The 27035-nt window shown below is 35.2% G+C and overlaps 4 protein-coding genes across 6 annotated transcripts; 2 read left to right on the top strand and 2 right to left on the bottom strand.

Annotated features, from left to right (window-relative positions):
- The first annotated feature begins 1453 nt into the window (after nucleotides 1-1453).
- On the top strand, nucleotides 1454-3504 carry LOC107018262 (V-type proton ATPase subunit c2). Its single transcript, XM_015218696.2, has 3 exons — nucleotides 1454-1613; nucleotides 1702-1987; nucleotides 3113-3504. Exons 1-3 carry the CDS (start codon nucleotides 1535-1537, stop codon nucleotides 3243-3245), a joined length of 498 nt encoding a protein of 165 aa, XP_015074182.1. The 5' UTR covers nucleotides 1454-1534; the 3' UTR covers nucleotides 3246-3504.
- A 3046-nt stretch (nucleotides 3505-6550) lies between these two features.
- On the bottom strand, nucleotides 6551-10317 carry LOC107015950 (probable LRR receptor-like serine/threonine-protein kinase At4g36180). The gene has a single exon (XM_015216403.2). It carries the CDS (start codon nucleotides 10142-10144, stop codon nucleotides 6734-6736), a length of 3411 nt encoding a protein of 1136 aa, XP_015071889.1. The 5' UTR covers nucleotides 10145-10317; the 3' UTR covers nucleotides 6551-6733.
- Nucleotides 10318-14296: 3979 nt separating this feature from the next.
- LOC107017767 (protein ACCUMULATION AND REPLICATION OF CHLOROPLASTS 6, chloroplastic) lies at nucleotides 14297-19122 on the top strand. The gene is made up of 6 exons (XM_015218021.2): nucleotides 14297-14897; nucleotides 15772-15996; nucleotides 16459-16719; nucleotides 16807-17776; nucleotides 18092-18231; nucleotides 18625-19122. The coding sequence occupies exons 1-6, from the start codon at nucleotides 14328-14330 to the stop codon at nucleotides 18916-18918; spliced, it is 2460 nt and encodes an 819-aa protein (XP_015073507.1). The 5' UTR covers nucleotides 14297-14327; the 3' UTR covers nucleotides 18919-19122.
- A 126-nt stretch (nucleotides 19123-19248) lies between these two features.
- LOC107017766 (kinesin-like protein KIN-7E) lies at nucleotides 19249-25513 on the bottom strand. Of its 3 annotated transcripts, none has more exons than XM_015218020.2 (14): nucleotides 25188-25513; nucleotides 24167-24582; nucleotides 23981-24070; nucleotides 23797-23897; nucleotides 23580-23693; nucleotides 23415-23496; nucleotides 23271-23338; nucleotides 23117-23179; nucleotides 22888-23012; nucleotides 22429-22765; nucleotides 21919-22002; nucleotides 20970-21830; nucleotides 20504-20820; nucleotides 19249-19971 (listed from the first exon to the last, which is right to left on the bottom strand). In XM_015218020.2, the coding sequence occupies exons 2-14, from the start codon at nucleotides 24390-24392 to the stop codon at nucleotides 19659-19661; spliced, it is 2781 nt and encodes a 926-aa protein (XP_015073506.1). In that variant the 5' UTR covers nucleotides 24393-24582; nucleotides 25188-25513; the 3' UTR covers nucleotides 19249-19658. The 3 variants fall into 3 exon arrangements, with proteins under 3 accessions (XP_015073506.1, XP_027771917.1, XP_015073505.1); XM_027916116.1 differs by having other exon boundaries at nucleotides 20504-20814; XM_015218019.2 differs by having other exon boundaries at nucleotides 25179-25406.
- Nucleotides 25514-27035: the final 1522 nt, after the last annotated feature.

Genomic DNA, 27035 nt, shown 5'->3' with positions numbered 1-27035 from the left:
AACTTCTTGATGCATGATTGTGATTTCTGTGCTTATGTGTGCCCTAGTGAGGACTGCAGTTCATAACGTCGCTTCCTACATCTGTTGTCTGCCTCGATCTACTGAATCTTCTATGTGCATTTAGTTCCTGTTTGCTGTCACGGCGCACAAGCACTTGCTTGCCAGTAAGATCTCTGTTACAAGATAATTGATGATTTGCAGCTGTTGATTCATCATTTCAGTTGCCTCTACCGATTTCACGGTATTATCTCCCTTCCTCCCCTGATATTTGCCCCTATTATCTTTGTTTAATGTTTTGCTTAAATGTTTAATAGTGCCTCTTTCTGATTTTGACAGCGTACACTAATCATATCTATGTGGAAGATTGAAGAAACCGTTCCTATGAGGCTTAAACATGGTCGCTGAAGCTGAAATGCCAGTGCTTCTTGTTAAGTAGTCTGCCCAGTGGCCTTATGTTTGAAACTTTTTGTTGGATTATGGTGTAAAATTTCTATGGTACGACCTATATACCATTTAGTCTTTTAGATTTCGTGCACAAATACGCAGTACGAATCGCGTATGCATGTTTAAGGACAATCGTTCCTTCGCTTCTATTTCTTTTTTGTTTTTATTTGAAACTTGTGCTCGATGTTGGTCATTTCACTATTTTTTGTTATTTAAATTGTAATTTTATTTAGCATGAAATGTATGACGTACCATGATGGATAAATAATGTAATCACGGGGGTGAAAATGAATATAAAACTAAAATTGAGGTCATGGATGAAATGGATGGAGGTACTACTATGAACAAAATGAAATGAGACTATTGATAAAATGGTGAGGTATTACCACGAGTGAAATGAATCATCAAAGTTTAAAAATACGAGTTCGACAAAAGTTTGGGATGGTTTTACGCAAATATTTGACGCTTGTGTTATTTCGTTACTCTTTTCTTATTCTTAATATGTCATATACTTGAGTTGAGGGTTATAAAGAAACTATCTCCTCAACTCTGTAGTACGGATATGGTATGTGTATACTTTACCTTTTTTGAGATTCCACTAGTTATATTGTTGTTATTGTTATTGCTTTCATTTTCGTATTCTCTTTTTCTATTTGTTTCCTTTTTCATTTTTGGGGGGTGGGGTTAAGCCAAGGGTCTACTGGAAACAACCTATCTGTCTCAATGAGATAGGGATAAGGTATTCGCGCACACACTACTCTCTTCACACCGTATTTGTGAGATGGACACGTATTTGTGAGATTATACTGGATATGTTATTAATGTCGTGGATTTTAAATATAGAACTTTAGACACCTTATGTCTGAAATGGCTAAAGTTGCAAATTCATGTTCGGAGGATGGGCTTTAGGCCCACAGATACTTGATTAGTCAGAGTCGGGTTAAGGCCCATTTAGAGCTCAAGTGATGGATCAGGTTGACGATCTCAAATGTATTATTTAACAGAAGCATTTTAGATCAATCAATCAATCGATTCCAATAAACACTCAGATCGCAAATCACTTCAATTTCCCAATTCGAAGAAGATAAAAATGGCTTCTACGTTTAGCGGCGATGAAACGGCACCGTTTTTTGGCTTCCTCGGCGCTGCAGCTGCCTTAGTCTTCTCCTGTAATTCTTTTTCCATTAGATCTAAGCTATGATTTTTTCAATTTTATGTATTTTGAATCTAAATCTAATTTTTTTTTTCTGAATTTAGGTATGGGTGCAGCTTATGGTACAGCGAAGAGTGGGGTAGGAGTAGCGTCGATGGGTGTAATGAGGCCGGAATTGGTAATGAAGTCAATTGTTCCAGTTGTTATGGCTGGAGTTTTGGGTATTTATGGGTTAATTATTGCTGTGATTATTAGTACTGGGATTAACCCGAAAACTAAGTCGTATTATCTATTTGATGGATATGCTCACCTTTCATCTGGTCTTGCTTGTGGACTTGCTGGTCTTTCTGCTGGTATGGCTATCGGAATCGTTGGTGATGCTGGTGTTAGGTATTTTACTATTATTGCTAATTTTCTGTATTGTGTTTAATCATTGTGCTATTGCAGAAATGATATAGAGATTCATAAAGATATAGTTTTTTGATATTGCATTATGTTTAATTATATGCTGGTATTGTGATAGATGTGAAGAGCATGTGGGTTTGGATCTTTAATCAGTTATGGCAGATTTTTTTTTACCTTTTGGCATTTCTATGTATGATCTGTCTGGATTTACTTACTAGCCAAGCTTTTATTGGTTGTCCTTTATTAAAAGATCACTCTTTTATTGGTGTCCTTCATTAAAAAAGATCACTCTTTTTTAGGATTTTCATGATTTGTCTGAAATGAGTAAATGGTGAATTGTGTATTTGGTGGAGAGATATTAGGATACCAAATATTTGAGTTGTTTCTTTTTCCTTTAAACTTGAGTTTCATTGCAACTTGATCTTTACTTGCATGTGGTTGACTGTGATAAAAATAATAGATGGCCTTTAGTGAATAAATAGATCCTGGATTCTGTTTAAGGACTATAAATTGTTCTTCATGACTGATTGGTGTGGATAGGGGAAGGTGCAAAAGAGGGGGAAGGGGGGACTGGAGAGTGGTGATTATAACGTTCGGATTATCAATTCTGCATGGTGGGGTTGGACTGAACTTTGGGATACAGCAATTCTGCATATTGGGGTTCGAACGGGAAATTAGAGATTAAATTCACCTTTAAGGATTCTTTTTCCTTTGTTAGTCTCAAGAGAACTTCCAGGGCAGCTTTGGTGTAACACATGATGTATGTGTTAGGCGCATGACATGGGTTCAAATCCTGCCACTAGATTTATATTTAAGTGGAGAGGGTTATAGATGTAGGTCCTTTATCCATCAAGTTTAAAATCGTATGCGTAGCTGTTAGACTTTTATACCTTGGTGGCTTAACTGAGTATATATACAGTTGCAGTCTTGTGTTGTAGGCTTTGTTGGTTAACTAATGTAGGGGTTGATAGTCACAACTTCCGTTTTAGCATTCGACATTCATATAGTTCTGCTAACTTCATTTATCCTTTACTCAGAAGGAGGTTTCCTCACTTGAGATGAGAGGACAGACCAATTAATGGTGCATTTCTTTGTTTCTGTTGTTTCCAGAGCTAATGCACAGCAGCCAAAGCTTTTTGTTGGAATGATTCTGATCCTTATTTTTGCTGAAGCCTTGGCTCTATACGGCCTTATTGTCGGTATCATCCTTTCTTCTCGTGCTGGTCAATCTAGAGCAGAGTAGAGAAAGAGTGTCACCTGTTCCATAATTGTGAAGTATCTTTGTGTTCTTCCTCGTTCGATGAGCTAGTTTGGCTGTTGGATTACATTTTGTTTAGTTTTGGCCTTCGTGATTATGTATTTGATTGCTTGGCTAGAAGATTCCCTCAATAAAGATATCAAACTTTTCGGATATTTTTGAAAGACAAATAATTGGATTGCTGTAAAATGTTCCTTGTATTAATTTATATTGACTTTACTTCAAGCTTTCATTTGTTTCTGGATATCTTTGCCATTTTACATCTATTGATTTCTGCTACTTGGACCTTGGTATCAGCTTTGAATGATATATATTTTACTCTTCTGTTGATTATATTAAAAAGAAGGACAATAAACTTTTACCTGCTTCCTGACTTCAAAAGAACTGCTCCTTTCGTTTTCAATCTGTTTGTCTAGTTTTGACTTGATATGAAGTTGTGATTGACCGTAATTTCCGACACATGTTGCCTTTTTAAAAACATGAAATATGGCTTATATCCCTAATGGTATTTAAACTGGGAGAGTGAGTTTAATTTTAGTCGCAAGATCAATACCTAGAGGATATGGTATTTTTTTTCACTATTATTTTTTGGTTTTGGTTGGCCTTTATGAAGACACGTGTACTCCCATTATTGTTAGAGATAATGACATCAGTGATCATCAACATAAACTAATTTCATCGGTCTACGAAGGCTAATCTAAGAATTTTTAAAAAGGGAAAAGGCTTAAATATGTCATCGATCGTTTAGAAAAGGCTTATTTATGTTTTTTGTTAAAAGTTTGGCTTATTTATCTGTTTAAGAAAAGGCTCATTTATGTTATTATTTTTTAACAGTGATTTCGCCAAATCATTTTTGACATGTGATCAATTATAATTCGGCAACGTCATTAATTTTTTTAATGAAAGAAATCAAATTTCTAAACAAAAATTGAATTAAAATAACCCACCATAATAAATTAGGGATATCTATTTTAAAATTTGAGTGGGTTTTTACTTTGGTGGGTTATTTTAATTTTAATTTTTATTCAGAATTTTAATTTTTTTTTTATAAAAATTAATGACGTGGCCGAATTATAATATGCCATATATCAAAAATAATTTTGCAAAATCACTATTAAAAAATAAAGGCATGAATGCGTCTTTTTCTTAAACGGTAATGACATAGATGAGCCAAACTTTTAACGAATGACATAAATGAGCTTTTTCTAAAAATTCAATGACATATTTAAACTTTTTCACTCAGAAAAATATAAATGCATTACTAAAAACATGGGTGTGACCAGATTTTTTTCAAAAAAAAAAAAAGGTAAGGAAACATATTTTGATATATATTTCAGAAAATATATACATAATATACTTTAGTTTTATAAGGAGATTATGAATTCACATATTTTTTTCAAAAGTAATCATTACTTTTAAGAATTATGTTATCGTCTCATTGAAAAACTAAAATAGTTAAAGTGAAGGAGAAAACCCGATGAGCAACTAATATAAATACGAACTATTATACAACACATATCATGGACATAATTGCAAAACGACTCTCGTAAAGTATATTGAAAATGTTAGAATAAAATAAGTTCTAAATTCGCTTTTATCAAATAAACGAGATAGAAGTCTACAATGAATTTATCATATTTTATAATGATACATGATGCTACTATATGTAGCACATGCTACATGGATTATTTTCTATTTAACATCACCAGCAAAGCAATCCATAATATGCCAGTATTTTCGACCGTTAAGCTACTTCATTCTTGGAATTTTCATGAATATTAAATTGTATACAACTATAAATACCGTAAAATAATAGTGCTTTATTTATTGTAGTGTATGTATATAAAACAATTTAAATTTATCTTTTGTACTTGGATAAAGAACCTGCCTCTAAATGACAAAAAAGTGATGACTTTTTATGAGAGTGGTGAATCAGACTATGCAATAAATAATGATATTTCACCATAGGTTAAAATTACATCGATATATAAATTTTATATCTGAACACTGACCCCTCATTTCAGTCAAGTACTTACTGATGTTATATAGACACTGTTTTGAAAACTCATAATTTACATTGAGTCAGAAATTCACAAGACTTGGGTTTCTCTCCACCCTTTCGATGTGTGCGGATAAAAAATAACATATATCTCGTAAAATTAATTGAACATATCAAAATTAGTTTAAATATTCATTTGAATTTCATGATTTTAAAACTCGTATTGCATTGAGATTTGATCACTAAATTTGAATATGAGCTTCTAGTATCACTATGATGGTAACGTACGTATCCGAATATGTTCATAAAATTGAATTTTACCTTAAAATATAGTTCTAACTATAATATATTTTTTCAAATATATTTATGACAAATTATCACAATAAGACACAACAGAGGACCACATAGATGGTCAAAGTATAGCTTATTTCCGTAAAATTTGTTATTTGGACCAACCAATTCCCAAATAGCAGTAAAAGCACTTGTCACCTAAATTTACACATAAAATATTGGTCCTCATTTCCTTTCCCCATAAACTATAATTACTAAATCTCGATGAAATGATAAATACTCTTTCATTTGAGTGATAGATTTCGAATTTGAGTCTTATTTGATACAAAATCACTTATTTACCTTCGATAATTTAAAGTATGAAATTATCTTTGTTAAAAATACTTTACCTTTAATTTAAATTTAGTTAAATTTTAATGTGTATCGAACATCAGATATCATTATTTGGACAGATGCTAACGTCTGGGACCCTACAATTTCCATTTCCCATAAAAAAAGCTTTTTGGCTTCAGTTTTCACTGTCACATTAACGGCTACTTTCTTATTTATAATATACTCGTATTTTCCACTTGTACATATTCTATATTTTTTTTTATTACTATTTTGGCGGGAATTCATTTTTTTTGTTCCTACTTGATTCCCTAATTTCTCAATTATAAAAAAGTACATACATTACCACTTTATTATATTGTATTCTCCGTCCCAAAAGAAACAAAGTTTAATCAACAAAAGAATTTGTGATAAAAAAATAAGTTATAGATATTCCATATGACTATATATTCGGATAAAAAATCATATATATACATATCACTTTGTTTCTAAGTGATTTTCAATATTTTTTTCTTTTGTGTCAAATCTTTAATGGTTAAATCGATAACGATCAAAACCCGATAAATTAATAACCGATAAGCTAATATTTTAATGATTCTATAACGATTTAGCATTTCTACAAACTGATAACCAATAAGTCAACCTGATAATCAAAGGGTTACTAAAGCCATTGAGAAAATAGACTTGAAATATAATACTTGCACAGAACCAACAAACTCTTGAATGAACAATGTACAAACAAAATGATAATGAATGGAGTAATAACAATACATTGAAGAAATGCATGAACAACATTGAGCTGAGAAAATTTTTCTTGCAAATTGATTTCATTGCAAAGAACTGAATTTTCATATCACATTGGTGAAGGAAGAGTTGTAGGATCAGCTGAAGAGGGAATGTCAGGACCAACTCTGCAGCCTTCGAGCATGAATACAATATCGGTCATCGATGGTCTTTCTAGAGGATCAGGCATGGTGCAAAGCAAACCAACTTTGATTCCCAACAAAAACTCTTCCCATTCTGATGATTCAGGATCCAGTTCCAGCAACCCCGGCTCGAGCAATTCTGAAATTTGGCCTCTTTGTAGTTGTCTCTTCACCCACTTGACAATGTCCTCGTCCCCGTTGAACATTACTGGCTTTCTTCCTGTTAGTATCTCTAACAATACAATCCCAAAACTGTATACATCAGCTTCTTTTGTGGGTTGTCCAGTTAATGCCACTTCAGGTGCAATGTAGCCTAGAGTTCCAACTGGGGTGGAAGATGTTGAAGTCTCTGCTGGGGTTGCTACTAGGCTTAGTTTATCTAAACCAAAATCCGAAAGATGAGCTTCAAAATCTGCATCAAACAATACATTTTGTGGCTTTACATCCCCATGAATCAATGAAACGGAATGAAGGTAAGCTAAGCCACGAGCAATGCCAAGAGCAATCAGGTGGCGCATTGGCCAATTGAGCACATGGCCATCCTGATGAGATGCCTCTTGTAAAAGTGTGGCAAGATTTCCATTAGGCATGTAATCGTACACAACAAATCGAACATCAGGTGGCGGTCCTGCATAGTATCCACGAACAACAGTCAGATTGCGATGTTTCACCTTGCCGAGGGATTCAGCTTCCTTCCGGAATGTGTTCACTTCGATTGATGTATCAGGAAGGCGACGGATAGCCAAGACCATTCCATCTGCAAAAGTGGCTTTGAATACTAGGCCATACTTTCCACGGCTTAACACATTTTCCTCATCAAATTGTCTTGTCGCTTCTAAAGTCTCTGCATAAGTGATTTTGTTGTTAAACATAACAAGCTTTGGACCTCCATTCTCTCCACTTCCACGGCCCCCTTCTCCTCCTGAACTCGCACGGCCTGGGCTTCGCTTCTTCCCTTCAGCTGAACCTTTTAACTTTTTGTGCCAAAGTATAAGGCCGTAGATGTACCCACAACAAAACACTGCCACGAAAAAGGCCCCTACAGCAGCCAAAACAATGAACAAGATCAACTTCTTTCTTTTCCTTCTAGCGTCATTGCACTCCTTCAATGGCTTTCCACACAAATCATTATTCGCAGCAAACAAAGAAGGGTCCTTGAACCGAGAACCCAACGCCTCTGGAATCTCACCCTCGAGATGATTATGGGAAATATTCAAGTACCTCAGGCTGGAAATCAGAGACAGACTTGAAGGAATTGATCCATTCAAATTATTTGAAGAGAGATCCAGCATTTCCAAGTTTGATAATTTCGACAACGACTCTGGTATGTGACCTGAAATATGGTTAGAATCCAACAAGAGAGTAGCCAAAGACAAACAATTAGAGATGTTTTCAGGGATTTCCCCGGTTAATCCATTGTGTCCCAAATCAAGCTTCCTTAGATGAGATAAACGTGAGAAATCCTTCGGAATTCGACCTGTTAACTTATTTCCTCGAAGCTCAAGCACTTGAAGGCCTGAACAGTTACCCAACTCTGCTGGAATTGAGCCATTAATACCACTGTTAGACATAGAAAGAACTTTCAAGGATGTCAGGAAACCATATGTCTTCGGAATTTGTCCATAAAAGGCATTAGATGACAGATTCAAATATTCCAGACCAGATAAACTGCTAAAACCTTCAAGACCATCCCCAGTTAACATGTTCTCTTGTAAAGCCACAACTCGTAGACTTGGCAACCCGAAAATGTCAAAGGGTAATTCACCAGATAGGTTTTGCTTGCTCACATCAAGAGTTGTCAGCCTCAACAAACTTCCGATACTAGTCGGAATGTTCCCTGAGAACCCACAATTGCTAACATTTAAAACCTCTAACCCATGCAAGTTTCCAATTCCTCTTGGAATTTCACCATATAACAAGTTGCTGGACAAGTTCAAACTAGTCAAATTGCTAAGCAACATAAGGTTTTGAGGCAAACTACCATTCAAATCATTCATGCTCAAATCCAAAAACTCCAGCTGATAAAGACTCCCCAAACTATCCGGAATTGAACCAGAAAAGCGATTTCCACTAAGAGACAGCATTCTCAACCCTGTCATTTTACCCAAGAACTGTGGAATCAATCCAGAAAACCGATTTCCACCTAAATCAAGTACCCCCAATGAACCAAAGTTCACAATACTAGAAGGAATATCACCAGTTAATGTATTGTTACCCAGTCTAAGCTCCTCAAGGAACCTTAAATTCCCTATATCATTTGGCAGAGTTCCAGAAATTGCATTCCCGGAGATATCAAGAACCTTCAAAGACGAAAAATTCGTCAACCATTCAGGAAAAACACCATTAATGTGATTCCCGTGAAGGGTCAAGACTTCTAAAGCACTCAAACATGTCGCATTTTCAGGTTTAGTTAAACCCGTGATTGCATTGAAACTCAGCTCAATGATCCTAATAGCATGAGCATTTACTGACCCATTACAGAAAAAAGATGCAGGGACCACACCCGATAGTTGATTTTGCGACAATGTGATTACCTGTAAACTGGAAAGTGAACCGATTGTTGCCGGGATTAATCCCTGCAAATGATTATCACTACTGCTCAAGTGTATTAATGTGGAAATGTTAGAGATTGCTGAAGGTATAGTGCCGTAAAGTTGGTTAGAATCAAGCCAGAGATACTCTAACTTCTGTAAAGCTCCGATACTCGCCGGAATCTCACCGGAGAACCGGTTAAACGACAAGTTTAACAGTTCGAGCTGAGAATCAGCTGAAAAGTTACCCGGAATGCCACCGGAGAGGAGATTAGAAGAAAGATCGAGAAACCTAAGACTTGCTGGAACATTACCAGAGACATGACCGGAGAGAAAGTTGTGAGCAAGGTTTAAAACTTGAAGATTGGTAAGGTTCGAGATAGCCGGCGGGAGTTCGCCGGAAAAAGAGTTGTAATGGAAGTAAACAGCGCGTAGCAAAGCACATTGAGCTAAAGAGCGTGGTACAGAGCCATTAAAGTTGTTAGAATGTAGGCTTAACCTCCGTAGCTGGCGTAAATTACCAACCTGGTCAGTTAACCGCCCACTCAGCTGTAACCCAGGTAGGCGGAGTTCACGAACTCTGCCGGCATCACACAGAACCCCACGCCAATCACACGGAGCTAATGAGGTAGATAAATCCCAACCGTCTAATACCCCAAGTGGGTCTTCCAAATTCCTTTTGAATGACATTAACGCTGCCATTTCCGTCTCTATAACGTTTTCAGCCATGGAAAAAACACTGATAAGTAGCAATGTAAGTGCCACCACCACCAATGGCGGAGAGAGAAGAAAAGTAGCCGTTGACATGAGAAAGAGTGGTGGTGGGTAAGGGTAGAGAAGAAGAAGAAGATCAAATGGAGGAAAAATCAAGAATGGTGGGTGTTAATGGAAGTGGGGAAGAGAGGAGCGTATGAACTGAAAAAAAAAGTTTCAGTTTGAGAAGAAGAAGAAGCAGCAGCACTGACAAAGACTAACGCCATGTGTTGTGCTATGCACTGTGGCTTTTGGTACTAAATATTTATTTCATTCAATATTTACGTCTAATTAAACTATTATAACGATCTATTACGCGTTTTTGTTAATATTATTTTGAGATGAAAAATATCACTTGCACAAGTATGGTGTAAAACATTTGTTGCTACATCAATGACATTAATTTATGTATTACTAAGTATATTTTTTATTTTCGATGATCAATTTAATTAATTTTGTTTTATATAAATAATAAGAACTTATATGTAACTAGTTAATTTAATATTAAAATATAGATATTTGAAAATTTTATTTCAAAATCATAAATTATTCTTCTTCTCATATCAGTAAAAGTAAAAATATATTTTAAAAATATTGATAAATATTTACCTAGTTAAATCACGAAAATGGAAAAATAAAGCAAATAAATTGAGTAAGAACAATAATAAGTGGAGTAATTTTCGTAAGTGAAGTGTGGACCGGATAAGAATGTATTCCGACCTAATCTTATCTTTATGATACAGAGAGATTGTTTTTCATAATCGCTATCTATAGTTAATTATAATTAAGTGATTTAAAGAAACAAAAATATATGTTAAAATTATATTATATTATGATTAAATTGAAAAAACTTTATAATCCCATATATATGATGACATCTACATGTTAATTTGATGTAACTATAAGTGGATAAATTTTACCCTTTGTGGGCCTATGCGTTTCTCTTTTTATATTTATTTTTACCTTTCTTCTGTTGGTCTGTTTCCCCTTTTACCTCTTCCCATAAAATTGTCTTTATTCGTAACAGTATAAATATGATGGAAGTGATTTATTTATACAACAAAAAATTTAATCTAATGTAAGGGGAGATAATCCACTCCAATGAAAAATAATTTAACTTTATGAATCGAATTTGTCTTTATCATTACTATATTCTTATCGACATAATATATCTACGCTTTTTATAAGGATAAATATTTATAATTATATATTCAGTATGATTCGACGAAATATAGTCTAAACTAGATAAAGTATATACAAATTTTATTCTTATCTCAAAGTAGAGAGATTACTTCGATAAAAATAAAACGTTCTATTTTATGGTTGGTTACATTAAATCTTATGGGCCATTTTTAACATTTTTTTTACTTTTTAAATTATGAAAAAGTGGTCTTTAAAAGGGGCTGAAAATAAGGGTTTACTACCTTTCTGCGGCTTTTGACAAAATAATTCTATGATTAATTGACATTAATATAAATGAAGGTAAAAGTGCATTTGGCAATGATTAAATGCGACTTGATTCTTTGTGTTTTCTAGTTGAGAGGGTCACGTAAGTATCAAATATGTATAATATAATGTCTATAACATTAAAAGCCGATGTTCACTCCTTTAGCCTGATATCTTCATTATATATGTTCTTTAAAGTTTAGATTGATTAATAAATAAAGCCATTTTTCTTTTCATTTTTGCAATCAATGTCATCAATTGGGGGCCTCTTAATTTCGTGTCCAATTGCACTTTATAAATTTATCTTTCTTAATCGATAATCGATATCTACGTTACCATCTCGTTTAAAATCGATTCATTTCGTATTGGATTATTAAGACAAACACCAGTACTATACGATAAAAAAATATCACGAGAGAGTCAAATAGGACGTCGTCAATGTGTGTTTGGACTTCAATTATATGAAACTTCAAACACAATAAGAGAAATAGTAGCTTCCAACCGTAAAAAATTCACGGGAAAGTCTATTTAGACAATATCATATGTGTTTAAACTTCAGTCATATAAAATTATAAAAATTGTGTTTGAAGTTAAGATTTTTGTCAAATCAACTATATTTGAAATTATTTCGAAGTGTGTATACATTTTTAAAAAATGAGCAAATGTCAAACAACAACATCAAAATCAAGTATCGTTGCAATTTGCTCCTCACTACTAGATTTTTTTTTAAAATACCAACCTGAAAAGTTTGAATCCCAGACTTTTTATTAAGAACGGGAGAAATTCTATTCATTTCATCACGATAGTTGATGGTAGTGTGTCCACTTGTTCCATTGCCATTGCCTCTTTCAACTCCATATATCACTTTTAAGATGTGAGGAAGTTGAATGCAATGAACAATATTCTTTGGACCCACTATTCACTATCACCCACTACTCAAACTCTTATGGTTGAAATATGGTATATGTTGAGTTGGTTTTAGGTAGATAGGGAGGGGGGGGGGGGTGAATTGAGTAGTATACATAGATGTAGTTGCTAGTACAAAAGATATACAATGATATTATATATGTCACTCCAAAAATAGTTAACCATTTCTAACAAACTAAACATCCCAATAATAGTAACATTTCTCGTTTATCTTTAGTCTATATGGGGTCTCTTGGTTTGCCACACTACCAAAAATAATCCCTATCACAGAAATAGGTATAAAATAACGCTCGTATCAGTTATATATGAAGATCGCATGCTATCTCATAAAGGATGAGACGTGAAATAAGAATTCACGTATTACTAATACATGAAGAAGACTAACTAAATCTATAATACTCCTTGAATCAATAACTTCTTTGTATAGCTATTAACTTTTGAATCCTCTAATTCAAATTTCTGATTTCGCTATTAATACTTAAAGTAATTACTATTACTCCTCACTTAACCAAATGATTATATTTAGATGGTATTACTTTGGAATGGTGAAATAATAGTCTCTATTTTAATGATGTATATAAGAAAAAAACAAAGAAAGATAAGACACATTGTAAATAAGATTAGGGACCATGATTAAGATGTTGTTAATTATAAAAGTTGCATGCTTTGAGTCAATCAAATGACTATAAATGTCAACTATGACAAAAATAAATACTTACTGGTGTTAATGGGACCACCCACTAATTATTAGGACGGAATAGCAATGAATTTGTTGCAATATTCAAACTTATTCCGATTCGATATATGATTTAATTTGGTTCGATATAAATATGATGATAATAAAAAGTATGGAGAAATTTTGATTCCGATCCCTTAATGTAATGAATTTAAGGTTGTCGTTTTTATTGTTGTACTTGCAGAATGTGAGATTGAAGTTGTCTTCATGTTTTGTCAATGGCGATATGTTCCATGTCATCTGGTTTTTTGTGTTTGTCGAATACTCTAGAAGTGGTCAGCTTAAACATTGCAAGTAACTTCTAAAGCTCTATTTGTTTGTTTTTTTTCTTTACAAATACAACAATTTTACGATCGTCAAAACACTATCACCGTGTTTTATTTTCGTATAATATAGTTGTTATATGTGTCACAAACATTTTTCACCACGAAACTGATTTTTCATAAAATATTTTCCTTCATATTTGAACCACAATTCCGTCCAATTTTACTCGTAAAAAACTCCTTTAATTTAGAGATTGATATAAAACGTGTCTTTTGCAGTTTTGTCCTTATTTTGTGTTGGTCTTTAATTCTTAGCCCTCAAAATAAATACTCAATCCGTCCCATTTTATGTGATTTTTTTCGTTTTTCAAGAATCAAACAGTTTAACTTTGACCGGACATTTGCGTATGGAATTTTTAAATTTTTTAAAAATGAAATTTATATATTTATAAACTACATAAAGAGTACTATAAATCATAATAATTGATAATTCAAAATATTAAAAAGGTCTATGAAAAACTTATGGTCTGTTGATAGACTTGTTTGAATCTCAAAATGCGAAAAATGGCATACAAAATGAGACGGGAAGAGTAACTTTTTTTACGAAATCTACATTTATATTTTCGCATCATAATATCTGATAACTATAAGTTCATTCAAATAGCAAACCGTGCAATTGGCCATCTAATCATTCAAATGAAACGGGCCTATCCACTTATCCATCCATAAGATTCAGTTTCGAAGCCCAACAAGAAATTTTAGCCCATATGAAAAGAGTCGGCCCAATTGCTTTACGAGTGAACAAAAAATATCTGAAAGAGTTAAAAACAATGAATTATGAGCACATTTTGAAGCTTCCTTAACAATGGAGGCATTAACACACCTAAGCTTTGGCATTTGTACTGCACGCCTTTCACCACCATTTCAACTAGCCGGCGGCGCCGGTAAGAAGCCGCTGAGACTCAATGCTGTTACCGGAGGAGCTAGTAGTGTTACCGGTGGAACAAGTAGTGTACCGACGAACTTCTCCGCCAGTAAATGGGCGGATCGTCTTCTCGCCGATTTCCAATTCCTTCCTTCCACCACCACCACCTCCGACTCATCGGATTTCCAGAATTCAACTTCTACAACCTCTGTTACGACTATTCCTCCTCCCGTTGCTCCTTCAGACCGCCACATTTCAATGCCTATAGACTTTTATAGAGTGCTTGGTGCTGAAGCTCACTTCCTCGGTGATGGTATCAGGAGATGCTACGATGCTAGGATTACTAAGCCGCCGCAGTACGGGTACAGTCAAGAGGCATTGATTGGCCGACGACAGATTCTTCAAGCTGCTTGTGAAACCCTTGCTGACTCTACCTCTCGTAGAGAATACAATCAAGGCCTCGCTCAGCATGAGTTCGATACTATTCTAACTCCGGTCCCCTGGGATAAAGTACCATTTTACCTTCAATTACTCCATTTTTTTTATTTACTGCCCACATTCTTAATTGAATAATTTTTTTAGCTAATTGAAAAGTGCTATAGGGAGTTTGAAACTTGGAATTAAGTTTATCTGTATTAACTTAGGCTCCCCAAGTAAGTCAGGTTGATCTTAGATGCCTTTTTTCAATTATATACTATCTGTATAATTTAGCTAATAATTGTAGCATGTTGCTTATCATATTTTACAAATTACCAATTGCAAGTAGCAGTGAATAAATTGTAGAAGTTTGTAGTTTTTAAGTTATATACAATGAGAGCATCTAGGCTTAGTTCAAGTCGCCAAGGTTGAGGGACTTGTAATTTGGGTCATAGATTCTAGCTATGCAAACTAAGCCTAGTATTTAAGCGGAGAAGGATAGAGGGACGGGCCCTTTATTCCTGAGTTTTGAAGGCTGCGGTTGTTCCTAAGGATTGGGCCAAAACTAATTCCGCGGTTATAAGAGAAGGTTGTATACGGTGAGAACAACATGATCATTGTAGTTTAATGAGTTGTTGCTTACCAAACCACACTTTCTATTGGTAAAGGTAATTGTTTAAGTTATGCAAATTAAAGAAAAGGTTTTGTACATGACCAGTGTAATTTAAAGTTACCTTGTCTCAAAAAAAACATGACCAGTGTAATTTAACCTGTTGTAACATGTCACTTACCTATTTTCCAGATTAACAGTCTACACTTACTACTAGAAATTACTTGTAATTAGCTCTCAATGCATAACTAATTGATAGTGTAGTAAAATTTGTACCTGGGTTGGTTATAAAAATTAAATATTCTAAAAGTTTTTGTGGGATGCAAAGAATTTAAAAGCATGTCATGGCTTTTACAGGTTCCGGGAGCATTGTGTGTTTTGCAAGAAGCTGGTGAGACTGAAGTAGTTCTTCAGATTGGGGAAAGCTTGTTGAAAGAGCGTTTGCCAAAGTCATTCAAGCAAGATGTGGTCTTGGCAATGGCACTCGCTTATGTTGACCATTCGCGAGATGCGATGGCAATTTCACCTCCTGATTTTGTTCAAGGTTGTGAACTGCTTGAAAGAGCACTTAAGCTGTTGCAGGTATAGTGACTTCTGATGATATGAGTAAGTTAGAGTGAATATGATGGTATATTTGAAATTCTATAAAGGGAACACACATGGTTATATCTGCTTTCTATAGTTTATGCACTATGACACAGCTTTTTTACAGCTGCAAATGTCTCTTAACAAACGACTTCAGTAGTGGAAGAGGGTTTGTACCGTTGTACTGAATGCTAACTTCATTTTGATCTACCTATTAATGAGTATAGTGCTCTTCTAGGTCATCCATCATTCAATAGTCTTAGATATTAGTCGTGGGCAAACACTTAAGACATCTCGTTTTGTTTGTTTTTGCTAATGTTTGTGTGTGTGGTCTGTGTGCCTGTGCAATTTTTCTTTCCCTCTCATCTGCTTTAATGCTGATGCATGTCTTTTCTGGAGCGAATTGTAAGCTTACAGTGAAGAGCAATTAATGAGGAACTTTCTGCCTTCCTTTTCCAGGAAGAAGGTGCAAGTAATCTTGCCCTTGATCTGCAATCCCAGATAGATGAGACATTAGAAGAGATAAATCCACGCTATGCACTTGAACTTCTAGCTTTTCCTCTTGGTGATGAATACCGAATGAAAAGAGCAGAGGGTCTTCAAGGTGTGCGCAATATCTTGTGGGCTGTTGGAGGAGGAGGAGCAGCTGCAATTTCAGGGGGGTTCACACGAGAAGATTTCATGAATGAGGCCTTCCTACGAATGACAGCTGCTGAGCAGGTTGGCTTAACTTCATTCATATATTTCGGTTTCTTTTGTAACTTTTCTTTTCACTCCTTTTCTTCATTTTCCTCTTCTTTTTAAAAGGTGGACCTCTTCGTCGCAACGCCAAGTAACATTCCTGCAGAAAGCTTTGAAGTTTACGGGGTGGCGCTTGCACTTGTTGCTCAAGCTTTTGTTGGAAAAAAGCCTCATCTCATTCAAGATGCTGATAACCTTTTTCAGCAGCTTCAGCAGACCAAAGTTACAGCTTATGGCAGTTCTGTGTCTGTGTACACTGTTAGAGAAAACCGTGAAATAGACTTTGCTTTGGAGAGGGGCCTTTGTTCACTGCTTGTTGGAGAAGTCGATGGATGTCGCTCATGGTTGGGCCTAGACAGTGAGGACTCCCCTTATAGAGATCCATCTATAGTGACTTTTGTTGCTGAACACTCGAAGGATGACAACGAAAATGATCTTCTCCCTGGACTATGTAAGCTTTTGGAGACCTGGTTGATGGAAGTGGTCTTTCCCAGATTCAGAGAGACAGAAGATGTCAATTTCAAGCTTGGAGACTATTATGATGACCCTACTGTTTTAAGATATTTGGAAAGGCTGGAAGGTGGTGGTGCTTCACCTTTAGCTGCTGCTGCAGCTATTGCAAGGATTGGAGCTGAAGCTACAGCTGTGCTTGATAGTGTTAAGGCTAGTGCAATTCAGGCATTACAGAAAGTTTTTCCTGCTGGTGACAAGGAAGGCAGTGTAAGGCGATATGGCGACAATGAGATGAACGAATTTGATATTGCTAAGCCATTTGAGGATCTTGGAGAACCCCGTGATCAAAGTAATTTTATAACGACTGTTGGGGATCCTGAGAGAAAGAGTTCTAACTATCAAGAGCAAGATGTGATAACTGACAGAATAAAAGATGCAAGTGTGAAGATTATGTGTGCTGGAGTAGCGGTTGGGCTCTTGACTTTGGTTGGATTGAAGCTTTCTTCCTTTAGACACGGGTCTTCAGTTCACCATAGTGCTAGTGCTTCTGTTTCAGCCATTGCCTCGGATGTCATCAATGTGGGTATGACTCACTGATCATTTTAGTTTCTAAATAACTCTCGGGGTTGGCGAAATATGACCTGTGGAGCCGTTCTCTTTTTCTTTTCTCTGCTGCTTCAGTCAACGACCTGGATTCGAGAGAAAAGATCTTATAATGTGTTACAAGTGGTAGTTGTACAGCTATCTAATAATAATTATCTTCTTCTGTTATTGTTATTATTATATTTTCTTAAGTCGGGGGTTCTTATAAATTCTTGTGCGAGGGTTTCAGTTCTGCTTTCTTTCTCCAACCTTCCCTTTTTTTCTGAATATCAGAAATTTTTATCTGCTACTGCAGATGCCTCTGCCTCACCAGTTGAAAATCCTCGTGAGGTTCCTAGAATGGATGCAAGGCTTGCAGAAAATATAGTTCGGAAGTGGCAGAATATCAAATCCCAGTCTCTTGGAATCGATCACTGTCTCAACAGATTGTCAGAGGTATGAATATGTAATGCCTTTCTTTTTATAGTGTTGATTATGTTTCACTATAGTATAACGTGAAATGCAATAGAACCTGAAAGCCTTGAGATAATTCTTAATGGATTTTGCTTCCTGCCAAAGCAAGAGATAGGATTGTGTGTTAGCTGCTCTATTTCAATTTCTATACAATGTTATGATATTATCTTTACAGTAAAATGTCATACACACCAACTTTTTGTAAGAGCCAAATGATTTCTTGTAGAATTCAGCTGCTCAACACGAGTTGCTTCGTGAGGAACTACCCAGCATCTTTTTTGTTGTTTGCTGTTGTCCAAATGCAGCTTATCCACCTCCTTGCTATTTCTGGTGTCGCCTTTGTATTTTGCCTGACGACATTGTTCAAAATGACAGGTTTTGGATGGTCAGATGCTGAAGATTTGGACAGACCGCGCAACAGAAATTGCGCAGCACGGTTGGTTTTGGGAGTACAAGCTTTTAAACCTTGCCATTGACAGTGTAACTGTCTCAGCTGATGGCCGACGTGCTACTGTGGAAGCTACTCTAGAGGAATCAGCAAGTTTAACTGATGTAGCCCATCCAGAGCACAATGACTCATACAGTACTACCTATACAACTAGGTACGACATGTCCTGGGCAAACTCCGGTTGGAAAATCGTGGAAGGAGCCGTTCTTAAATCGCGATAATGGATGTATATGTTGACAAAGTTTCATGTAAAGTGCATCTTTTTGATTATTTTGCTTTACTTTCAAAGTCAGGTAAATGGTTAGTTTCGGCTAATTATAATGTACCTTGTTTGGATCCAAAGAATTGCTGAGTGTAGTAAAAAAAAATGATCGGATTCATCTCGAGTTAAATGCTATAATGAAACAGAGGTTACCGTTGCCGAATTCGCGCTGAGTATGCAATGTATAGGTTTTATATACTTATATTTTGGTCTTTTCTGTACATATTTTGTGAACTAGTTGGCTTAATTGTATTGACAAGTATCCCAGGAAAAACCAAACAGATAAGGAGAAGGAAAAGAAGGTGATGTGGGTTTATATTCCAACCAGAACAAAAGAACTGCAAAATATGATGCCTTTTGAAGACAATTATCCTATGCTGTCCCAACGATTTTGAGTCTTGTTTTACATACATATAAGCTGCAATATATCTTCCTCTTACATCTACATACAGGGATGACTCTCTGAACTTGAGATCTCGAGGTTGTGGATTGAATATACATAATGTACATTAATAAAGCTCGTCGATGAGTAGGGAGAAGGTGTATTAAGTACAAGTATGGGACATCTTTTGTGTATATTTAGATACTATGGGGGTGGTTTAACTTCTAAACTTTACATGAATTAGGGGGGGTTAATTCATTTTGAAGCCACTACAATGCTTCAAATAATCCTTAAATCTTTTGCTTTAGAAGATCACATTAGGCTTTTCTTGGTTTCCAGCTGAAAGACCTGAGATTTTTTGGCCCTGGTGAGAAGTTGAGTTCAAACATCTCTTTTGGGACTTCGTTTTGTGCTTCGAATCCAACTAATTTTGAGATGAGTGCTGCACTTTCCTTAATGTGATCCATGTCTTTGGTATCTTTCCATAACTGATGGCACAGTTGAAGTCTTCTTCTTTTAGTTTTAAGACCAATGCCCCGTTTCTCGTATAAGCTGTCTCTCTCCTTTGAAGAAAACTTCTTAAGAAGCAACTTGCTCAGCATTTCCCTCTCGCGATTCAGAGCATTTAAACTGTTCGAAAGGATTAGAGTACTTGAGGATCAATTTTTATCATACTTTCAGATAGATTAATTTTGAAATATATTAAAGGAAAAAACTTCGAAATCTACCCTTCTTCTACTGTACGAAATATCTTAATCTTACTCCCCACTATATTTTTGGACTTGCTGTTAGCACATTGTCTCGTATTTGCCCTTGACTTTAGCAGAGCTCTAATGTGGACTCCACACGTGTAAATAATTCTAGGAAAAAGGTGTTAGACTCTACTTTTGGTTTAAAATTACCCTTTGTTATACTTAATGTTAGAACTTCGTTATCATCATGGACAAATATGAGACGAATTGCTAAGGGTATGAATGATCTAAAGTGTAATGGAGAGTAAAATTAAGATATTGAGGATAGTAGAAGGGTATATTTGACCATTTTCCCGATATGAAATTTGTCTTGTCTCATTGCTTGTGAAAGTGGGACAGAACTTGAGACATAGCAGCCCATGCAAGAAATCTCCAAAAACTACAGAAAAGAAAAAGATATAAATGAGTACCTTGCAGCCTGTGAGAAAATTTGACCGTCTTTCACAACTTTAGCTCCTAAAGAGAATGCGTTCTTAAGATAGGACAGTCTTCTAAGCTCCACCTCCATGTAAACTGAGTCAGTTGGATCCCCTTTGAAGAGTAGGAAAAAGTATGTTCTGTGAACAAGGGGCACATTGCATGCATTCCATAGTTCTATTATCTCTTGCCTTTGTTTCTCAAATTCCATCCACTGTCTGGAAGGAGATAATTCTGATTCATTCTCTGAATTTAAGGAATCAGCGGCAAAGTTTTCCAAGTCCTTGGAGGTGTGCTCATCATCCTGGACCTAACAAGGTAAAGTTAATTTCTTATGATCTCTTCACGAACTTATCAAAGTATGTATATCGATATACATTAAAAAGCACATTTAAGAATTTTTTTGTGTTGAAGAGATGTGCAGTTCTAGCTATTAATCTCAAGCAGAAAGTTACTTACCAAATTATACCCTGATTGCTTCTCAGGCACAGATTTGGCAACCTCACCCTCTGCACAAATTTTTGTGCTATCTTCACCGGACATTTTTGATTCCTCAGCACAAATCTTCTCACAGTCTTCACCTGACATTTTGAGCTTTACTTCAATCGTGAAACTGCGGTTGTGTTCTTTTGATAACACCTTAACATTATCAGCAGAAAGCTCCGGCTGAGAATGTTTCTCCTCAATATCAATCTTTTTAATAGATAACTCTTCCTCAGATTTACTTGATATGTCCACATTTTCCTTAATTACTTCAGATCCTTCTGATACTGGCACGTTAATGATTATTGCTTCACTGCTTCTGCTCCTTGGTAAATTATTTGAGTCAGAATCTGTGTCGGAAGAAGAAGAAGAAGAGTGTTCCACGACTAGATTGCTAGTTTGCTTTGGTTCCTTATCGTTATGATCTTTGTCAATGAAACTTGACTCCTGATCTCCCTTTCGAGGTGATGAATGTTTATCAGAGCTTATACTCTTCGTGTTCGAATCCACTTCAACACATTGTACTTCCTTGCAGTTATCTTCCAAATTTTGAACAGTTCTTTGAGCACTATTTTCCCATCCCTTACATGGATCAGGTCCAAAATATTTCTCAATAAACAGCCTTGGGGAGGTGTCATCACAGAGATACTGATCTTCTGGAGGTTCAGGAATCTGTTCACCTAGCTTGTTAGAATTAAGGCCTCCGTATCTGCCATATTGAGATACAGCGGATACACCATCAGGACGAAAAGGATATACACATTCTGATACTTCTGATGCTGCACAGTCATCCAGCCATTGGGCCTTATCAGGAGATGACACACTACTCAGTTCAGTCTACATGAGAGAGAGAACAGATTAAGCTCCCCGATGTATATTATGAATTGAAAAGTTTATGAGCTCATTCAAGACTAACTACACGTACCCATGACCCTGAACTTGGAAAATTGTGAAAACGAGATTGAGCAAGATCACGCTGCTGGGTTAGCTCCCTTATTTCTCTGCTCATCTGCATCGTCATACAAAAAGGGAATAGGTTATGGATGTCTTGTCTTGAATGAAAGCCACTATACTTAGATCGAAGTTCAAGCAATTGAAGTTAGATAAATATTTAATCATTGAGAAACACTGAATCTGAACTGTCATCTATGACAAATACTAACGTCCTGCGCCCAAACTGCACCAAAAGGCAGACATATGTATTAATAGACTCACATGTTTGATGCTAAAACAGTAAGTTTTTGAGATCCATAGCAAACCAAAAGATAAATCATCATTGAGACATTTAGTTTTGGAACAATTCTTTTCTTGCCATGTCTTATAGGCATGATGGAGAAGTCCTAAGAGATCAAAATTAGGTTGAAGAACAATGTATGAAAAGATATTGTAGGAGTTCCCCAGAATACTAGATATTGCAAAGGTTAACCATTGCTACCTTTTCAATCAGATCCTCCTTTTCTTTCAGAGCCTCTGACGATCCACCTGAGGCAGCAAGTGCCGATAAACTCCTTAGCTCAGCTTCCAATCTAGCTAGTTCTTTTCGTAATTGTTTCACCAGTGCCTTCTCTGACATTACCACGTTAACTTTTGCGTTAGTAATGACATTCTTGGCGCAAGTTGCAAACAACAAAGTGTTCCTGGATTGCTCAACATGGCTATGTGCAGGACTCATGGTGCAAATGATGGCAGTTCTGGCATTGCCTCCCAATGAATTCTGTAGTATGCGTGTCAGCTTCGAGTCTCTGAAAGGAATATGTCCATTTCCTTTTTTGCTGATAAAAGTACAAAAATATATTGATGAACAAGACTTATTGAAATAGCCTTTCAGCAATCTAAGGAAGAAGCCAAAACAAAAACAAATTTGAAGCTCAGCAAACTGTAGTTATGTGGCAACCTTAATTTGCGAATGACAGTTCCAAGAGTCAGCAAACTGCGATTGATGTGGCTGCCTTCTTTCAGTCTTACATTTGCTGACATGGTTTGAGAAGCACGCTCACTTCCAGCAAGATCAACAAAATTCTGCAGGAAGAAGAACAAAATATTGTCTATCAATCATTTTCATAGGAACTAAGGACTCCAATAATCCTTCTAAGTGATGTCCGTGCAGAGGTAATTTTCCTCACCACTGCAGCTGTCAGAGTGCTTGAGTTTAAGCCAACAAATTTCTTAGCGGTACTTTCAACTGTCTGCAAAAAGATCATTTGTCCAAGTCAAGAAAATGATGTATTTCCTTTATATATTATTATTCATAAACCATCTTGTAACCAATGCACTAACCAAACGCAGAATCTGGTGAGATCTTGAGCTCACTTCGTTGAGAGCAGTTTCTCCTATTTTCCTTTGAGCTGCAAGAATGGTAACAATTGAAGTTATATCATATTAACTTGCTGGAAACACTACACAGCAGTCTCAGCCTTTTACCTTCACATACTGACAGCAGTTCTTTTAGATGGTTCCAGTCCTTCAGTGTTACCTCTGTAAGTTTTTCAACTACAGTTCCTCTCTGTAAATGAAAGAGGTTACTTACTTGCATAATATTGTCTGCGAATAAAACAAAACTTGATCATGCTTAAAACATATATTCACCTCTGGATCATCGAGGAGTCTAAGTGGAGTGTCCTCTGGGGTTAGAAGGTCTCTAACAACTTCATTGTATATCTCCATGGCAGAGAATTTTAGTGTAAATTCTCGGTCTACGTTCTAAAAGTTTTTGAAAATAAAAAGGTACCTTAAAAGCATCAGACACTCTGAATTTTGTACAGCATAAATCAATTGCATGGGAAAATAGGAAAGGTTTACCCACCCTGCATATATGATCATATATATCTGCTAACGTGTATTCGGTGATTCCAGACATAGTATACGTTTTCCCACTACTTGTCTGTCCATATGCGAAGATACTTGCTGCAAAGATATTTCATACGTTATTACTGTAACATCATTATGTAGGTGCAGAAAATGGACCGTGAACAAGGGTTAGTACTTACAATTAATACCACTAAGAACTGAAAGAGCAACTCCTTTGGCGGCTTCCTCATACACCTGCCTTGTGGAGCAATCATACCCAAATACTCGGTCTGTTCAATTTCATACACCAATTTTAAGGAGGAATCTTTTCAATTCAAAAAATAAAAACACAACGCAAAGGAAAATGAAAATGTGAAGAAGCTTACCATATGCACAAGCAGTTGGAAACAATGAACGCTCTGACATAGAATTTTTATAAAAAATTGTGGTGTTATTGATGCATTCCCAATCCGAGACATCGTTACATGTAATCTCCCTCTCATTCAAAGGTCTCAATCTAACTGCAACAAAAATCTTCTCTTTCTCTTCATGTGCAACTGATCCGTGATCATCACCATATTGAGATGCCTCCTCCCCATAAACTGAGCTCATTTTTAGCACCCTCTTCTTTCCCCTGAATCAATGCACTTGAAGAGGACCAGCAAATAGATTATATCAATGAATTACAAATCTTCATATGGTCCCTCTCTTTGTATGAAAAGAGAGGAACTGCCTTATAACCACCTCCCTACCCTCTGTATATGCCTAATTTGATCAAAAAACTCGTATATAATCTTCTTATCTGCCAAAATTCAGACAACAGAACATCAGGGGGGGAAAAAGAACAAAACACCTAAAAATGTTTTCTATAACTCATAAACATGTAGTTCTTGGATGCATTTTGTCAAAAACTCAACCCCACAAATTGAGAAAAATAGCAATGGAAACCAAAGCACCTAAAAATACGTTCTTTAGCTCATAAACATGCAATTCTTGGATGCATTCTGTCAAACAACTCAACCCCACAAACTAAGAAAAATAGTTATGGAAATCAAAGCACCTAAAAATGGGTTCTTTAGTTCATACACATGCAATTCTTGGATACATTCTGTCAAACAACTCAACCCCACAAACTCAAAAAGATCAGTAATTAAAAAAACACCTAAAAATGGGCTCTTTAGCTCATAAAATTGCAACTCTTGAATGCATTCTGTCAAACAACTCAACCCCACAAACTAAGGAAAAAAAAAGTAACAAAAAAACACCTAAAAATTGGTTCTTTAGCTCATAACATGTTCTTAGACGCATTTCATCGAACACCTCAACCCCACAAACTGAACCATAATCATTTACAAAAAGCTCCATATTTTTCAAATTATTGCCAAGAATAATCATCACCTTGCTCACCTTTGGTGCTGGTAGTGGTATTTGAAAATTATCTTTGGCAAACCAAAGTACAGCAATTAAAATTTTGTGGTTTATGCAAGAAAAAGAAGAAACTGTTATGATTTTTTTTTTTGGGAGGAGAGGGTGAAGATGATGATATTTGCTGTTGTAAAGATAATGGGGTGAGCTGAAAAACACGCTAAAAACTCGGAATTTGAGATTTATGGTCGAAAAAATGTAACAAATTTGAGCTGAGAATTTTTCTGGAACGCTCACTGTTTTCTGTGTTTCCATTTTAAAGCGATTTGTACGGAACTTTGAAATAAACAGCTACCGCTAAAACTATAACGACTCAACTGGAATTTGCAAGGAATTAAATAAGCACCGATAAAAATGACAAAATTTTACATTTTTATCCATTTGCACAACGTGGCCTTTTTTTCAAGGGTCGATGTTATTTTATTTTTCATATTAGAATTTGATTAAATTTGAATTCATATTAAAAAGTTTAATATTGAGGTAAAGTATTTTCTTTCAAGACTTTTGATTAAGAATGAAAGAGTATTTATCACTTTATCACAATCTTTGTAAGGTCTTTTCAAGTACGCTCTTTACATTGTGTCCATGTTGTACTTGTTAGTTCATTTGTGGAATAAATTTAGCACATTGGATTAATTGGGACATAATTTAAAATAGTAACCTTAAAAAGGTTATTTATGCAAATTGCTCAAGTGAAATGGAGTTTGTTGCTTGTAACTTGGTAAATGTTTTTTTGTTTTGTTTTACTTGACTTGATCGGATATAGTATTACTATATGTAGTATTACAGATGGGGATAAGATTTGCGTACATGATCCTTTATAGATCCTATTTATAGGACTTGTAAAATTGTGTTGTTCGAGTGAAATGAAAACTTCAGCATATTGTATAATTATGATTCATGTAGTTAAAAGGGGGATTTGAACTACTCCGATTAATTTTTCGTCTAGATATAATTTTAGTTCCATTTAAATAAGTTGTGGAAATATAGTTTTTAAGTTATGAATAAATAATTATCAACATCAACTAAAAATTATTTGAAGATAGAAATAGGATGAGTGGCAGCCATGAAGTTAGAAGAAAACTTCATAATGTGAGTAGAATTGGAATTAAAGATTATAGATTTGGATTTTGTTCATTAATTCTTCAACTCATCAATCAATATCACTGAAATAATACTAATTAATAATAATTTTCAAGAATAAGTTAACTACAAGAACAAGGTTATGACAATGCAATGTGTAACTTTCAAGCAAAATATATAATATTTATCTCTATATATTTCACTTTTAAATTTGACTTTCTTCTTCCAAACTAAACAGCAAAATCAATTCGATATAAGGGTAATTCAAATTTTTCTTGTTTCATTCTCAATTTAAAAGGTAAAATTTATGAAGAACTAACTTTTCGAAAGAGAATTTTTCATGTAAATTTAAAATATTAGTCATAAAATAAAATATAAAATTTGAAGTGATATAATGATCGTTTTATTAGGTTTTATTATTATAACGGTCTAAAACCTATAAATTATATATCTAGTCACTATTATAAAATTTCATTCGTATTAGACATTCAATGCTATTGATGTGTACCTCTTCAAAAGTGTGATCAAGATACATGTAATAAAAGATCAGAATACATGTAATAAAACATGAAAACAATTACAAATATAATAAAATGAGTTGAAATTAAATATGATTCACAAAACATACGACTAAATAAACACACCAATATAGTAAAGAATTATTCACACAGCATATCACCACAACCAAATAAAATGCATAAACATATGTCTTCCCAAACATGATTATCATTAAATCATATTTTCTTC

The sequence above is a fragment of the Solanum pennellii genome, chromosome 4 (assembly GCF_001406875.1).
Source record: "Solanum pennellii chromosome 4, SPENNV200".
Lineage (NCBI taxonomy): Eukaryota > Viridiplantae > Streptophyta > Magnoliopsida > Solanales > Solanaceae > Solanum > Solanum pennellii.
This window is presented reverse-complemented; position numbering and strand designations above follow the sequence as displayed.